Consider the following 18,737-nt stretch of genomic DNA (forward strand, 5'->3'; position numbering starts at 1 on the left):
GAATAACACTCGATTGTCGACTGATAATCCGCCACAGAGTGTGGTGCTAGCCACAAATTCTGAATGTTTTTTTTTTATTATCTACAGGATTTGACAATCTAGTTCTTCCTGGACGCCAGTTTATCCGCCAGGGCTGTCTATTCAAGCATTCTAACAAGGGACCACAGCAGAGAATGTTTTTCCTTGTAAGTTGTCACATAAATCAATCATCAGGTCAAAATTTAAAAATATGCACGGTTTTCCAGGGCCAGACTGCGAAACTTCAGAGGAACATTCCTCGTGGTAAGCTTTAAATAAAATTCTAATAATTTTTTTCCAAAACTTTTTTTTTTTAAATAAAAAATAAAATGTATGATCTCAAAATGGAGTAAATCTTTGATTTCTCAGACTAGCATCCCTTCCGCAAACCCCAACCCCTCCCCGACAAAAAAAATTGTGATAAAAACATATTTGACCAAAGAAGCAATACGCACCAGACGCGGACAAGGGAAGCGGCTGGGTAGGAGAGGGGTAGGGGTTTGAGGAGGGACTGCTTGTCTGAGAAATTAAGGATTTACTACATTTTGAAATGACATTTTTTTTTAAAATGATTTTTTTAAAGCTTACTATGAGGAACGTTCCTCTGAAGGTTCGTCTGGCCCTGAAAAACCGTGTATTTAGTCCTTTTTGAATGCCAATTATGGATATGATTAATATGTATAAATTGATTTGTATTTTCCATCTAAAAATTATATTTCTAACGCATCATAATAACTTTTAGTTTTCCCAGTAGATACGTTTCACGCAATACCATATTATATACGCGATATTTAACTTCACTAAAATCAACATATGGATGTTCAAACAGAGCCAAAATGGTGAATGTTACACATGGTGTAAAGTGGCCACTTAACCCTCCCTCCCCGGTCCGCGGTGATGTGTAGCTAGTACACATTACGTCTAATAACTATAATATCTTTATAAATATAATAAATATTGGGTTTAGATTTTCAGTATTCCTCCATTACACTTTTACGTATCAACTGAAATAATTTGTTATTAAATAATAAGTACTTATTTGGCACAAAAAAAGCATTTTATCGGAAATCGGGGATAAATTTACAAATATCATTAAAAGTATACTCTCAGTCAGTCACGTAGTCCAGTACTATATAGCTACTTAGTAGCTCTCTCAGTTGGCGCCGGTGCACGTTTCACCCGAGTTGTTAGCGATACCCAATGGTTTTTGCATGTTTTCAGCAGTAAGATTTGAAATATTATCATCTTTGAATTAAATTATGGTTAATTAAAGCCATTCTCTAAATATTCCCTGTATATTAAGGGGGAAAACCCTTTTTAAATTTCAAATTTTTTTTAATGTGTAGTACCTACACAGCACCGTAACGCGCGGGTGTATTTAGGACAGTAAGGGAAAGGTTAAAACAGCCAATGACAGGTCATAAGCCCTGTAAATGCCTAGACTTCCATATTCCTTTTTCTAAAATGCTCTCCATCCCTGTTGTAAGTTGTTAATCTCAAACATTTGGACAAACTCGATATATTTTAATTGAACTTTTTAGTTTTCCGACATCTTGGTGTACGGCAGCAAGTGCTCCAGCTCCCAGCAACAGTTCAGGGTGCACGGGGTCGTCCCTCTCTCCAGCGTGCAGGTGGAACCAGCCGAGTACATCAACTCCTTTACGCTGTATGGTTAGTGCCTTATTCACGAAGAATCAAATAGACTCGTATGAAACCATAAATGTAAAACATTTACAAGGAAATAATCATGGGATAGTTACTACAATTAATACACATGTCAACTCAATTGTGAAAAATTCATATCAAATGTTAGGTTTCCTCTTCCGTATAGGGATGGTTTGAAAATAGTGTTAAGCAAACATAGCAATATCCATCAGCCATTTTATTTGACCAATGACAGGCTTGAGATTTAAATTTTGAAAATGGCCGTGCCATACAAATATTAAGAAAGCTTTTTGAATAATAATACTAGACCGAATCAGGTATACATATACCTAATGCTATTTTTTTTTAAATTTAATGCTTATTTACCCGATAACGAGATGATAATTTTACATTTAGATGATAGATTAAAATTTTATTCATGAAAACAATATTTCATTACTTATTTCTTATACAATCAAGGCCACAGCCGCCCAGGCACAGGTTTTCGACGTTCTGGACGTCCACTGCTGACAGTTCATCGGCAGTTTATGTCAGACTTGCGAGGACGCAAAGGAGTTGACAGCCGACAGAGATGCATGGAGGCTCTTTGTGAATACTATATGCTCCAACTAGGGAGCGGACGTGGAATGATGATGATGAATTAATTTTTTCCATACATTTTTCATTCCACACTTTTTTTTTGCTTCCTTGAAAATCGTACAAAATACATTTGACTGTATATTGTCTCTGTTACCAGGCGGTGGACGCGCCATGACGCTCAGTGCTAGTACGGCCGTGGAGAGGGATAACTGGCTGGCAGAACTGGATATAGCAGCTGAGGAGGCGCGCAGCTCGCCGCACGATATACCGCCGCTCTCCAGGACCATCACGACTTCGGGTAAAAGCATATTCTAATCAAATATTATGTGATCTTTAACCCTCCCTCCCCGTTGCGCGGTGATGTGTAGCTAGTACACATTGCGTCTAATAACTATAATATCTTTATAAATATAACCAATATTGGGTTTAGTTTTTTAGTATTCCTCCATTACACATTTATGTATCAACTGAAATAATTTGTTATCAAATAATATGTACTTATTAGGCACAAAAAAAGCATTTTATCGGAAATCGGGGATAAATTATACTCACAGTATACCAATGTTTCGCATTGTTGCGTATGAAGAAAAGAATAAAGAATTTACGCCCGTCGCAGTCAGTCATGTAGTCCAGTACTAGCTACTTATAATTAGTAGCTCTCGGGAAGTTGGCGCGGGTGCACGTTTCGCCCGAGTCGTTAGCGATACCCAATGGTTTTTTTATGTTTTCTGCTGTTAGATTTGAAATATTATCACCTTTGAATTAAATTATGGTTAATTAAAACCATCTTTGATTATTGAGTACAGAAAATAACATTTTTATCTGTATAAATTGTATGTATTTATTTGATATGTAATATATTTTCTTTACTAACTTTGTATACTATGTGGAAATCTGTTATTAGTTCTGAGTTTATACACTATATCTGTTTGTTTACTAAAAATATGTATGTAGAACTGTTGATTTCCCAAATAAAATAATATAAAATTCCCTATAAATAGTTCATTTTTTCCATTTTAAATCTCTTATTTTATTAATGTGTAGTGACTACACAGCACCGTAACTCGAAGGTGTTTTTAGGACAGTAAGGAAAAGGTCAAAGTGCAAAAGGCTATAATTATTATCATATTCATTTTAAGCGAGCAGCTTAAAGTTGATATGCTTGAATCTATTTTAACGAAAGTAAGCTGTTGGCGCACTTTAACTTTTCCCAAACAAATCTAGTCCATTTTAGAACCCATTGAGACTACACATTGAGATCAGCTCTTGTGGCAGCTTATTCCAACCATCATCAACCCTATTGTTCAGGAAATGCTTCCGTGGATTTAGATAGAATCTCGTTTTCTCCAGCCAGAGACTGGCCTCGAAGATGAACATCTTGTTAAAGCTTTAACATGGGATCCAAATTTGGGCAGCCATAGTGACTGTTGAGTATCTCGTATGTTTCTACCAGGTCACCCCTTTCTCGCCGTTCCTGCGGAGAATTAGATTTGATAAACCTTTCAACTCTATTCAGTTTACATCATCATCATTCCATTTCCGCACCATTGGTACACCAATCGCAGTGAATCTTGATCATTTTCGTTACGTCTATTAAGATGATCAGTCTAACGCTTCAGGTACTGGTCCAGCAACTAGGATATATTCTGGTGTAAAAACACCCTTTTAAAGCTCTGAATTAAATTCTTGCGAATGAATAGAAAAGAATATCAATTTATAAAAAAAAAAACAGAAAATTTATTTACCATTTTTTACCAAGAATTTTTTCTCCCCGTAGTATTTTTTTATACTACAATTCCAGGTGCGCAGACCAGTGGCCTTATCCTATAACTGATTTGTTTCGTAAATTAGTTTGTATCATATTAGAGAGAATGAAAGCAAATAGGATTTTGATTGCGTTAGAGTAAGATGGACACAAACCATACTCTGCAAAAAATAAATTACAAAATGTTTATCAAATTCCTTGTTTGTTGCAGTGTCCGCCGAGGAATTGTCAGATGGATTGGATTCGGTGGGTTCTGCTCTGCAGCGGAGTAACACCCTGTCCCATGTTTGCTGGCACAGGAATACTTCTCTCTCCTGGAGGCACCTGTTCTCTGCTATGGAGGTGAGTTCAACCTCTCGTCAACTGCAAAAGCTACTGGCCACGAGCTCACCCAGATGTTTACAGGTCACGGTGGGTTCATGAGCTACCCGCATCGCTTCAAGCTCTCCGAGATCGACAGCTGCCCATGCGGCGATGAAACTCCTCAAGATGTCTCTCACCTGTTGATGCATTGCCCCTTTTTAGCTTTCAGAGACAACAGCCGGAGGCGCGATGCAGAAGCCTGGGTGAAGAACTATGCAACATCCCATCGGTGATAGGTAATAAAGAACTCACACGATAGGTAGTATCGTACATGGTCAAAATAGTGTAGGCAGTTGGTAAAATAAACCAAAGTAGGGAAAGAAATGCCGAACACTTCTTCTCTTCTAGTGGAATGGAAGGCCTGTTGACCACTGTCAGTAGGCCGGCTTCTCCTGAAGAGTTTTGAGTTGTTTCTCACTTTAGTATATCCTTCCTGATCCCCAACGGTTAGCTAAATTTAAAGTAAAAAAAATGGCAGAAAAATCCACTTATTTGAAATATAAACCTCGTACCTATATCATAAGCAAGGTAAATAATAAAGCAACTCCCATATAAAAAAAAAAATATTAAAAAATGTTAAGGTTTTCGTAGTAACCACTTTCGATTGAGCCATTGTCCATTTTTGAACCCATTGAGACTACACATTAAGATCAGCTCTTGTGGCAGCTTATTCCAACCATCAACAACCCTATTGCTCAAGAAATGCTTCCGTGGAGTTAGATTAGATAGTTTTCTCCAGCCTGAGCCTGTGGCCTCAAAGACGAGCATCTTGTTTAAGCTCGAACATAGGATGCAAATTTGTGTAGCTATGGTGACTGTTGAGTAACTTGTATGTCTCTATCAGGTCACCCCTTTCTCGCTGTTCCTGCAGCGTTGTCGAACCGAGAGTTTCCAGTCTCTCCACATATGGAAGCCATTTTAGGCTCGGCGACAACTTTGTAGCTCGTCTTTGGACTCTTTGCAACAATTTGATATCCTTAATAAAATAGTGATTCCATATCTGAAACCCGTATTCGAGGGTAGGTCTGATATAGGTTTTGTATATTTTTAGTAGCATATTCGGTGTTATATATGAGAAGGCTTTTTTTTATCAAGTAGGTAATTGAATTGGATTTTTTTGTTCTGTTTAATATGTGACATTCCCATTTTAAATCATCTGTTATTGTTATTCCGAGGTCTTTTTATTGTTTCACAGCTTTCAAATCTACACCATTTTGATTATATTTAAGTTTTGGGGTTTTTCAAGTAAGAAGAGTAAGAGAAAGAGCCTCTATGCATCTCTATCAGCTGCCAACTCTATTCTCAAAACTCAGTATTTCGCTGTTTTAAGCCCTAGTGAGGTGCCAAGATTTGCATCCGTAGAGGAGAATAAGTGTTTTGCAGGCGTTATATGGGCGGCATTTGGTTTTCACTGAGTAAATATCCGATCTCCTGATAGCCTTCATGCTGTTGAATGTGGCGCCCGCTACTCCTAAACGCACCCTCAGTTCTTTTTGAAAGCTGCCATTTTCTGTAACATATACTCCCAGGTATTTGGAACTCTCGACCCTTTGGATGATTTGGTTTGATAATCAGGGGATTTTGAGCATCAAGTGGTAAAAATTAAAGCATTAAATTTTACTGCGAAGTTTCTTGAAAATGTATGAAAAAAATTATTTTAATAAAAACGAACTACTTTGAACGATATCAGTAGTTCTTTCAAATCAACCAGTTATAGTGTTGTGATAAATTTCCGGTTAATAAAAAGCCAACTGACCAATCAGCAGAACCCACCGAAGAGAACCTGTGACGTCACACACGGAGTAATTTCAAAATTACAAAACTTACAAAAAAAATCATAGCGCTTTGATAATACAATACATAAAAATATTTTTTGGCTTAGTTTGATAGTCTATTTTTTATTTTTAAACACTAATTAACGTTGGCCTCGTGGTGTAATGGTCAGCGCGTTAGCCTGCCATGCAAGAGATCTCGGGTTCGATTCCCGACATGGTTGATATGAAATATTTATTTAAAGGGTGTTTTCACACTAGAATATTTCATAGTCCCTGGACTGGTTACCTGGAGCGTAAAACTGATCATCTTACCTTCATGTAACAAAATGATCAAGATACGCTGCGATTGGAGTACCAATGCAGTGCCCTGTGCACCATTAGGTGCGGAAATGGAATGATGATGATGATGAATTTTTTTTTTTTAAATAAATTGGACTGTATAAAAGAGGTTTTAGTGTGCACAGTTTGTACGAGGAAAAGTATTAAATTGAATTTTCTATCGATCAGAACCAGCTATCAGGAAACCTGCTACGGAAATTCAAGAACTCTCTGGGGTGGCAGAAGCTGTGGGTGGTGTTCGCCTCCTTCTGCCTGTACTTCTACAAGACCAGTCAGGACCAGTTCCCCCTCGCCTCCCTTCCTCTGCTCGGGTTTGTACTAATGCTAAACCAAATCATACTTTTACGGTAACTTTAAAACGTCTTCTTTTCACATTATGTTTTATAACTTTTCGTATTTCTATCGCTACATTTTTAAGCTTTCTGCATTGTTATTTATTAATGCAAAAACATTATAACTCCTATTACTTGTGTCAACTGTTTGTCACAATTTAGTAACATGTCATTACGGCAGTTTTGTTCAAACGAAAACCAGCCTTAAAGGAAATCGAAACGTCACGTTAGATTTGTGCATTAAATGAACTTTGAAAAATTTTCAAGCTAAAAAAGAGGTGATGAAAAATGTAAAAAATGTTAATTGAGAGGAATATTTTTAACATATTACAACAGAGATGAAGAACATTTAAGAGAAGGTAATATAGAAGTCCAGGCATCTACAAGGCTTATGACCTGTCAATGGCTGGTTTAAGTGGCCACTTTACACACTGTGTAACATTCACCATTCTGCCTATATTTGAACATCTATATTCCTTCAATTCTTTCATCTGTTGATGTTTGTGAAGTTAAAGAGCTGAAACCTTTATTTATGCGGGTGAGATTCATCTAATTGAATTATTTCACCTACATACTAGGCAACGCCTGAAAAGATTATTTTTTCAATTTCTATACTTCTTCATGGACCAGGTAATTTATCAACAATATTTTGAGTTTGTCCAAATTTTTGTAGACAAAGACTGGATTCAACTCCCCGGGGAGCTGTTTATATTAACATATAGGAATATTTTTGTATGAGAATGTATGAAGGAACATGGAACCGGAACATGCTGAAATATATTGCTTTTTAGTGATAAGTCCACCAAAGTACTTATCCTTTGTACTTGAAGATTAAAATAAATAAACGTATCGGTGTAAAAAGCCAGAAAACTTATAATTGAGGAATGTGAAAATGAGGTTTTACTGTATTATTTATTTATAAACGCTCAAAGGGGTCTTACAATATTTAGTTTAGTAAAAAAGTACATAAAGTATTATAGCAATTGACATAAAATAGAATTATAATTATTTCAATAATATGTTAATAATTATTTTAAAAAAGAAAAAGGAAATAAAGTAAAGATGAATAGGAATTAAAAACACATTAAAAAGAGGAGAATTGAGGAGATGGCCATTCCATGGAAAGGATAGCTAATTTATTATTACTTCATTCCATAAACAAATATGTATTATCTAGGTATGTATCTTGAAATATTTCGTCATTCATCTTTGGTATGTAAACTTCCCTGTCAAAAAATCATCAAAGTGCTGTGCTAACTTTATCTGTTAAAATGTGTATTTGTAGTTGTATTTCGCCATGTTTTCTTTTCCCACCTTTTAAATAATAAATGCTTAATCCCAATTTCGGTCCAAAAACTCCCAAAAATGAACTGTTTAGCAAACTAGTTGTAAATATTTAGGTTTTCTGTCCACTGTTAAAATACTTATTTGATCTTCTTATCTCCAAAATATGTTAAGAATCGTATAAAAGCTGTAAACGTTGTAAACAATTCACTAGTCTCGAAGATCGACATACTACATTGTAAATACCATATTTTTATCAGATCAGTTAAAGACATTTTAAATTTATCTCCTGCTTGACTTTTAACTTTTAATTTGATTTTTAATTTTGTCTTTCAATTTTAACTTTTTAATTTTAATTCTTAATTTTAACTTTTAATTTAAACTTTTAACTTAATTTTAATTTAAACTTTTCATTTTAACTTTTACTTTTAATTTAAACATTTGATTTCAACTCTTAATTTATACTTACCTACATCTACTACCTGCATGGAATAATTTATTGTTGGTTGTGATTTTTTACAATAAAATTGAAATGTTCATGGAAGCAGAGAGAGAGGGAGGAAAGTAGAGTAGCTTTACAGTGTCTTCTCCTTTTCATGAACTTTTTATGTAATATTTTTATTTTTACTTTTTTAGAATCAAATTATTTTTCCCCTCTCTTTCTGCATTCATAATAAATTAGTGTGAAATCTGTAATTGGTCTTACTTTTTTTAATTGTTCTTTTGTACCTTGTTTTATATAAAGACTGTATGATTTCATAAATAAATAAGATGCCTACTTAGGCGAAAGCGTTCGTTGGTCAAAATAATAAAAAAGTAAAACTAAATCGAGAAGTTTTGTTGATAACTTTATTTATAATTTTATCAAAATCATTAACTGTGGGGTTTTATCAAGAAATATCAACAAAAAACATCAATATTATAGCTTATTTAATTGCAGCAAGAGTGGTGTGGAACAAGTCCAACAACTCAACATAACACAGGGGAGAATAGTGGGTGAAGTTTGTCCTATTGTACTCGACACTGGGAACATGTGTCGGAGTCTGGTGGTCCCTGTGGGTACACGAAGGTTTATCAGGGACAGTAATTTTGGTCAGTCTATTATGGTGCAAATCACTTTATGCATGAGAGTGAGGTCAGCAATTGTCCTTCTGGTGGAGAGCGATGGTAACCTCAACTTGAAACAGACAGTTTGGTAACAAATTGAAACCGGTCCCTGGTTATTCCAAATTTTCTTTCTCTGTCTTTTATTTCTACAATAAATTTGACCTTTTACAATTCTAATGTGAATGATGAACGTTTTTGATCCTCAATGTTTTGGTGTGTTTACAGTTATACGGTCACTACGCCGAGTGAGAGGGACGGCATCAACAAGGATTATGTCTTTAAACTGGTTTTCAAAAACCACATCTACTTCTTTAGGGCGGAGAGTGACTATACATTCCAGAGGTCAGTACACAACTCTTCTATTACCCTTTCTCAATCTGAGGAACCTGCATTTCGCTGTAAATTTAAATTCATTTGGGTAGTGTGTCGTAGGTGCCATAGCGACCTATAACAAACTGTAATAATTAGGTTCCCAAAGTGTGTAAGGAAGTATGGTTTGATACCGTTAAATCTGTGTGTTGTATCGAAGATACTTGAGATAATTCTCTGGGAGTGTTTGTACTAGTTTATTATAAATTTCGGACCAAGGGATTTTGAGTATTATTCAATTAAAATCTATAACCTACTTCCACTGTCTATTAAAATAATTAGTAACGAGAAAATGTTTAAAAAGGGTATAAAAAAATGGATAGTGGAGCTAGGTAGAAGTAAAATGGATTGTCTCATTCGCCCAAACCAATATTGAATCAACCACTCCAAAAGTGTATAGCTTATTTTATAAACATAAACGGCAAATCTGCCTTTTACAATCAACCACTCCAAAAGTGTATAGCTTATTTTATTTTATAAACATAAACGGCAAATCTGCCTTTTACAAACATTTATAATATTAACATATTTGGCTTAATATTTTTTTTTTTTTAAACATGAATTACCTTATTATACCCAAGATTTATAAAAATAAAAAAAAACAAAAATTATACAAGATTTATATTTAAAAAAATTAACCTAATATTTATACAGTATATTCAGTAGAAAGTTTAAATAATAAAACATTCTACAGTAAAACAACAAGAAAATCATAGGTACTGTTTCACACAGCTAGGTAAAGTGAACAAAAAACTGTAAATATATATATTATGAAATGCATGAATAAATAAATATAATTACCATTCACCATCTTTGAAAAAGTTTGAAAGGTTTGTTCTGTAGGAACAATACCCTACACTAAATATATCAGATGCGTGGGAATAACTATTGCCGAGTTCATGAAGTCTATTTAATACGGCATTACAAGTATACACTGTTCGTGAAGTGTTGCTACAAAATGTTAGGTTATGTTAGGTTATGTTAGGTTTTTTTTATTTTCATAGTGTGTTTTGTAATATAAATAATATAAATGTACATAAATAAAATAAAAATGATGTAATCAAATGCCTCGACACGGGTTATGCCCAGTGAGTTGTTCATATAGAAAAGAAAAAATATAATGTTTTATGTGAAATCAATAAATAATATTTATTTTCAGGTGGATGGAAGTCATCGGCAGTGCCACCACACAACCTGCACTGGAAGATTAATATTGCTACAATACTGTAGTTATACAACTCATTCTACCCGCATTCAGTGTAAAGACGAGTGACGCGGAACGCGGAACGGCGATAAGGTCGTGAACTAAATTCACACCAATGAAAATTATAACTCATTGTATATTTCGTGTACCATAATATTTCGATTAAAAATTTTATTATTATTTAAAAAATTAAATTAACATCAGAAGAAACATAATTTTATGATACTTTTACTATTGTTTTCGCATACTTATATTTACATTAATTAAAAATAAAGCCACTCATATATTTGTGTTATTTTTAAGTGATTTTTTGTGTACATACCAAAAACATTTAATATAAAAAAAAGTATTCTTCATTTAGTTGCTAAAAAGGTTCTCGTTTTTGTTACACTGTTTTAAAATTATTTTTATTTGTTTTAATTATCGCGCAATGCAGGCCCAACGAGCCAATTAAGTTTAATTGTATTAACTTAAGTTGTTTAATATACATAAGGCAGTGGAGAGCCAGAACAGTTGCATTAAATACAAATTCTAAAATCAAAAACAATGACTACCGACACCGCTGTGCTCGTGCAAACCACAAGCCCACTGCGTGATATCGCATGATTACCCGATTTCACACCACGGCAAAAATCTACACGGCATGATAAAATACAATACAAACGATCAAAATTAACTGTTTTAAAATTATTTATTTATTTAATGCCTGGCTAACACAATAACCAGTACACCATGATACCGACTAAGCTCCAGTCGATTTCCTTCTGCAGGATTTTTGTCTAAGAGTACTCGCCAAAATTTAAACAATGATTTTGATAAAATTAACTTTAAAATTTCTTTTTTTAAGTTTTACTATATTACTTTAATCGGATTGTGGTCCCGTGGCTAGTGTTGCGGACTCACGGATCAGAGGTCCGAGGTTCGAACCCCACTGTACCCCAACTTGATTTCCATTTTCTAATAGTGAATTATTTACAACTCGTTGAAAATGGTCACCAAAATTGTAGTATTTGGGTAAGTTATAAGAACGCTAATATATATTTTATATATTTGAATAATATATTAACCTAGGCGATTTTTATTAAAATCATTAACTATGGAGTCTTATAAAAAAAGTAACCTAATAAATAATAATCTAATAAATGTCAAATCGCTATAATTTTACCTTGCCGTTTAGATTAAGATGATACGTGTGAAATAGGCTATTCTCTGTTTGATATCACGCGGCTGGTTTGTTTATTTGGAAATTCTTGTAATAATGAACAGACTTTAGAAGAATTTTTTTCTTCTTAACTCTTTGAACTCTATTTGCTATGTTGGTACAAGTTGCAATTTTTTTTGAAAAATGAACAGTGTGCCATTTTATGTCTTTTTTAAGGATCAACAAAAAATAATCAAAACTACTCATTTACAGTCACGCATCTTGTCCATTTTGAGGAAACATTTATATTTTGATTACTTTTTTAATTGTTACAATAAAGTAAACATAGTTATATTTTCTTTCAAAAACTACTTTCGAAAATCCCTTTAACAGATTTCCAAAGCGCACCATTTCCATAAAACAGTTAAAAAAGTCATCCTGTTCATGATATATCTTTAAATATTAAAGAAATGTATTTTTCGTTTCTCCTTTATTTCATTCAATTTCAATTTTTTAAATTTCATTTACACATTTTTTTGTGAATATCTGAAAGCAAAGCAAGATGGACTTGGGTGACATAAATATGTACATATTATTTTCCTATTCTTAAAAAAAAGATTTCATACAAATGGTCCTCTGGCTCTCCGACCACAATATGTTACTCGAGGCTTTTTATGAATTAATATAGAACTGACTGTATATTATATTTTTAGAGCGGAGCTATGTTTGCGTCCATTTTATTTTTGATGAATTTACAAAGTAATTAATAACCATCTAAATAAATGTAACTGTTACAATATTTAAGCTGTCACAATATTTATTAAAAAAATTAATAATTCATTGATATGGGCATAAGTAAACTGTCTATATGCATAATGCACATTTAAAAAAAAGTCAGGGTTATCTCTAGACTATTTATATTCTTAAACTATTTAATAAATATTTTGTTTTTTGGGCATAAAACTGTTTGGATCATAATGAATACGATACTTACGGATTAAAGAAAACAACATTTAAGTGATATTAATAAATCAAAATTTTTACTGTCCATTTGTGTGCAAAAATAAATCAAATCTATGAAAATTTGGATGGTAAAAATGTTAAAAAAATACTTATATGTGATAGTTTATGTGAAATATATCTTCCGTGCGTGGGAAAAAGGGCTCAAGTCAAAAAAGACAATTTTTCAGGAAAGCCAATCAAAGTTTTGAGTGTGTCTAAAAATCGAGAAAAAAGCTGCCAAATCACAAGGATTCAACTGTTTTAAGATAATTTTTTTTACATACTTTTATTCTTGAATTTTTAAATTATGCATTTGATTTTATTTTTTACATGACTCGATTCTTTTGGATCACAAAATCGAAAAAATTTCTGAAAACAGTATGACAAGACTTTTTGACCTACAGTGCAACGATTGATTAGTATCAATAACTTACAACAAACACACCAAAAAATGCGCAAAAAAAAATGCTTCTTAACTGTGTACTTAAATCATTTTGACCATTTTATGACTTAAGCCCCTTTTCCCGCGCACGGAAGTTATTGTTGCAGTTGTTATGAAATATGTATTTGATTGACATAGTGATAGCAAAAAATATATTTCAAATGCAATTTAAGCTATGTTTTTCTAAGAGAGTGTCATCATCTATGGATGTCATTAAAATGTCTGTACAAACCAGATAACGCAGATTTCCCAGAGAGAGAACATCAAACAGTGGTGCCGTCATTTGCAGGACGGCCATCATAGATGTACGAACAGCTTCAGAGCTCATGTGGCGGTGAACATTTTTGTGTCTGGAAATGAGTGATTTTGTAAGAATGAAAAATGCCTTAAACCTTAAAATGCGCTCTCTTCCCAATGATAGTTCTTGACTTCCGATGACTCCTTATGCCACTTTTATAAAAATGAGTTTATAAAATTGGGTGATCATGGCCTGCAGATAACGGCGCCGCTTTTTTAGGAAACAACAGCTTTACATGGTCTTTATCGCGAGTAAAATATTAATAAAGTTACAAACATAAGCAGTTGAATGATTATATATAATTGTGCTTGTGTAGTGTACTAAAAAACATTTTATTAGTTGAAAAGCAGATTGTATTTATATAGGAACTGGACCCCCAAAGATTATAAATACATTATAGACATTCTTTCTAATAATAGCCCAATAAATGGTATTCTTTTGAGTATACATTGAAATATAAAGTTGTGATATTTTTACAATTTAAGTTTTGTTTGGCAGCTTTTATGTAACAAACCTCCTTTTTCCATTTTTCGTAGTAATGTACTAATTGAACTATGAACATTTGAATGTTGTAGTGAAATTTTGTTTAATATAGATTTAGTTTGAATTACAAGCTTCCCCACAACAAGTATTCGGATTGAATCGATACATCTTTCAGGGAGTGATCATTGTGACAATATTTATATCGCATTTCTCCTTTGGATCTTCCAATAAGTCATAAATGTTTATAACACAAACAAACCGATTATTTCTACTTTTGACATCTTCATCTTCAAGTATTTGATGGACTTGATCGTGCCATGTCTTTCTCGATCTTCCTCGTTTTCTGCATTCATCAACATTCGCATCGTAGATCCTTTTGCCGTTCTTTCGCTGTCCATTCGCTCGGCATGTCCAAACCAACGCAGCACCCCTTTCTCGATTCTGTCGATAATGCATGTCTCAACCTTACACACTTCACGGATCCCATTTGCTATCTTGCACAAAGCATACTACTAAAGTTTTTCAATAGTAACGCACGATCTTCGAAATATATTAAAACAAAGTGGGTAATTGAAATTGCCATGCTTTTATTTTTATTCTAAAGCATATGTTAACGAAAAGGTGGACTGTAAATGAAAAACTAATTTCATTCAGTTTTGTGATAGGGAAATATTTGAAGAAAGGATAGGAACATGGAATGGATACCTACCTTTAATATGATGTGAATGTTCTTTAATTTCGGGCACTGGATGACAAAATGCACTATAAAATGTAGCAATGTTTTCAATGACGCACGACGAATCCAAGCACTTTTTTTGAAATTTTATATGAAGTGAAAAATGTTACTTTGTTTTTGTTCTAAATCCGAATCTTCTAATTTTGAATTTCTTCTATCTTGATGTTAGGTAGGTACCATAAGGATGGCAAAGAAAGGTAATCGGCCAGGAATAGTATCGATAAATGCTGTTACTTACTCAACAGCATATTCAACTACAATATGTTACAAAATATATCTGCCGTGGTTCCGTTCGGTCTCTTGAATCTGTAGGTACAATTTTGGATGACCGTATCGCATAAAATTGGTTGAATCTCAAAATTAACGCTCCTGATGTCGGCCTTTAGAGCGGCAATCGTCTGCGGTTTGTTGGCATCGGTTTGAGATTTGACGACAAGACACAAAAAAAATCATTAGCATCATACGATCGCAGAGGCCAGTTGACCTCAGCACCTTGAATCCAGTTCTAGTCTACAAAAATTTGGACAAACTCAAAATATTGTTCTTTCTTTAGATGCCTATATTTCTTGTCGACCTTGTGGTGTAATGGTCAGCACGTTTGCCTACCATGCAAGAGGTCTCGGGTGGATTCCCGACATGGTTGAAATGAAATATTTATTTAAAAGGGTGTTCATACACAAGAATATTTCATAGTTCCTGGACTGGTACCTGAAGCGTTAAGACTGATCATCTTACCTTCATGTAACAAAAAATAATATCTTTAACTTTCTTCTACATAAATTTAGTATTATGTATACTAAAAAGTCGGAGAGCTTTTTCTTTGAATAGATAATAATTCGTCACTCACAATATTCATCACTCACAATGCCGACCAAAGATATCTGTCAGTCTCTCAACCGAAAACCCCTATACATATTTCTGTGGCTTTGATTCAAAAGGGGCAATGTCATATTTATTCTTTCTTCCCTACGTTTTGTAGAGGGTTGATGACAATTTTTTTTTAATGTATATAGAATTATTTCATATACACGTACATCTGTGTGTGGTAATGTTTTTATTCACATTCATTATCAAACACATTGAACAGTTAATTTTAACGCCACAAAATGGCTGAAAAATTACTGTTCTGTAATATTCTGATTTATGACAACCCTTTAAAATCCAAGCCACAGATTTATTTAATTGATTAAGCCGTTGTTTAATGTTATCACTGTATTTTAAAACAGCACCAAATAGTATACTATGTAAAAAAATAAATTTAGAAAAATGGCAGCAATTAATAATTGTATACAATCAATAAATTTTGTGATTCAATATTATTGGATTTTTTTATAAAACATTTATCCGTTATTTTTTAAAACAATATATTTCTCAGAAATTTGAGACTGCATTTTTTAAAATGACACTGTTTTAATGTCAATCACAATGTTTCTACCGTTGCACATGGTTATTTTTCTGTTGAAAATAGTTCTCAACTTTTGTATTATTTGCCAATGCGCTGACCATTAGGTCCCGAGGCCGTTGAAATAAGGAAAGTAAAAACATTTTGAAAATGGTAATTAGTTAATATTTTTATAAAAATATATTTTAAAAAGCATTTATGTTTGTATATGAATATGAGGCGTGTAAAACAAAGACGGCATTCTCCAATTTCTTTTGTTCCGAGTAATACGTAATAACTTTTTTCTTAGACTGCAAGAATGATTTATTATCATTGTTGCCAGAAGTTATTAAATTAATCATCAATCGACACTTATTTTTGATTAATTAATGGTGTTGGTTTTTGCTCCGTAACGTAAAGGAAACTACCGTTGTCGTTGCGAAACTACATACATGGCAATACTGCCATTTATGGTCCGAAACCTTCGCAGTTGTCGATGGTATTTTCATTTCTCTATCCATCGCCATATCTAACTCATTTCAGACCAATGGTGGAGATTGCTGTCATTGTTTCATAAACGCACCTCATAATTTTTAATCTAAAATTTTATTTTTGGAAAAATGTTAGCAAAATCGAGATTGCCAGTAATCGTCTTAATTTATTATGTTTTCTTTATTTAAGTATTATTTAGTAAATGAATGATTATTTTTCTGTTTTGTTTTCATGTACAGCGATCCTTTAATTTTCCTATTAAAATTTTACCTGCGTATCTTTTTGTTTTAATATTATTAATTAGGTACTGTGATAATTCTACAAGAAAAAAAACGCTTTTTATCATCACATGTTTCTTAATTAAATGGTTGGAATACGGAAAACACATTTTAGAAATAAAAATAAGTAATATTTAAAAACTTAGTGTTTATATAACATGTACAGTCGAACTTGGTTATTACGAGGAAGACGGGACCGACTGAATTTGCTCGTCGTTATAAGCATTACTCGTTATATCAGAGAAAGATTTTTTAAATCCAATCGCCATTGCATATTTTCACTATTGAAAATTATAATAAATGCTTACAAACCTACCAGTTTCTAAATTTTAAATTTGGATAAATAAACATTTGTATTTTTTCACAATGTAATAACAATAGAGAAACCTTTTTTTACATTCAACATATTTCGCGCTACGTTTTATTACACAAATGATTGCCACTTTTTCTAAAATTAAAACACTTCTGCTTATTAGTAGTCGTGTTTACAATTCAAGGGTTAGGTTTTCACTATAAACTTATCTGACATCACCCACTTGTAATGTTTATTATGCATTGACCATAGAACATTTAAAAAAAACATTGTAAAAACCCCCGAAACAAGGATGTAGAAGAACTACAATAGAAGTTTTAAATTGTAATGAGGTGCCAAGCCTGTGCTTACTAAGTTAACAAAGCTTGGATTTTTTACACGCAATTTCAACCATATGTGTGATACTTTGTCAATGCGGCGAAAACACCAATTAGGTACTTAAGACACTTACATAGTATCATAAACGTAAACCGATCCCAACGCCCAGCGGCATCCGTAATAAGTTAGTCCCCCATTTGGATTTTATTACTTAGGTTCTTATTTCGAAAATGATGTTTTTGCTCAACTGTTGACAATATTTTTGTTCCGTATGTCCGAGAAGAAGCTCGTTATAAAAGTGAATAAATGTATGGAGAAAACCTCAAACTAAAATGTCAACTAATGTTTCCTCATTATATCAGAGACCTCGCTATTTCCGTGATGGTTATAACCAAGTTTGACTGTATATGCGATTATAAGAGTTATTTCACACATGTGCACATTTTGCAAATGAAAATAACCAGGTTAAATGAATACATGTATACCTAGTTGTAAAATATTAGAAAAAAAAACAAATGCTATATATATTGTCACGGATACTGTAATATCGCGTCACCTCATTTATTTTACAAAAATGTTTTTGCTGCATAAATTCTTTCTAGGGATTATGAGCAGTTAGTTTTAAATTATTGATATTTTTATTATTAAAATGATAATGTTTTTAACCGTTTTAGTGCTACGCTTATTTTGCAAGTATGTTTGTAATTTGCTACGGTGTTTTTGTGTTATTAGATAAAAAAAGTTTGATTGAGTTTGGCTTGAGGAAGGCGTCTAGGTCCAGGAACTTCAAAAAATCGTCAGATGTTTTTGTAAAAACTTTTGTTGGAGGAATAATATTTAAAAAATGGTTTCTATGGTTATCTGTGCCTTGAGAAGCAGACGACAAATCCGAAGATTCAGTTTTAATTGGCAATCTTTTATTGCGACGTACAATAATGTCACTTCCGTCATCACTGTCTTCATTTCGTTGTCGTTGTAATTTAGTCTATATTTATTTTCACCGGATAAACAAAATGAATTAAGTTTTCAAAACACGCGCCGACTGCCAAAACG

At 33.1% G+C, this 18,737-nt stretch overlaps 1 protein-coding gene across 3 annotated transcripts in view; it reads left to right on the plus strand.

Moving 5' to 3' along the window:
- The window catches only part of LOC148281378 (FERM, ARHGEF and pleckstrin domain-containing protein 1-like), a 91,928-nt gene extending 80,959 nt beyond the window's left edge, over positions 1-10,969 (plus strand). For all 3 annotated transcript variants that reach the window (XM_088226870.1, XM_088226869.1, XM_088226871.1), the window contains 7 exons: positions 88-185; positions 1,560-1,689; positions 2,420-2,560; positions 4,239-4,369; positions 6,673-6,815; positions 9,453-9,569; positions 10,756-10,969. In XM_088226870.1, the coding sequence (XP_088082996.1) occupies positions 88-185; positions 1,560-1,689; positions 2,420-2,560; positions 4,239-4,369; positions 6,673-6,815; positions 9,453-9,569; positions 10,756-10,807 (812 nt within the window). In that variant the 3' untranslated portion in view covers positions 10,808-10,969. The remainder of the gene's footprint in view (positions 1-87; positions 186-1,559; positions 1,690-2,419; positions 2,561-4,238; positions 4,370-6,672; positions 6,816-9,452; positions 9,570-10,755) is intronic.
- Positions 10,970-18,737: the final 7,768 nt, after the last annotated feature.

This window comes from Micrasema longulum, unplaced genomic scaffold, assembly GCF_059751315.1.
Source record: "Micrasema longulum isolate JH-2025_06_02 unplaced genomic scaffold, ASM5975131v1 h1tg000469l, whole genome shotgun sequence".
Classification (NCBI taxonomy): Eukaryota; Metazoa; Arthropoda; class Insecta; order Trichoptera; family Brachycentridae; genus Micrasema; species Micrasema longulum.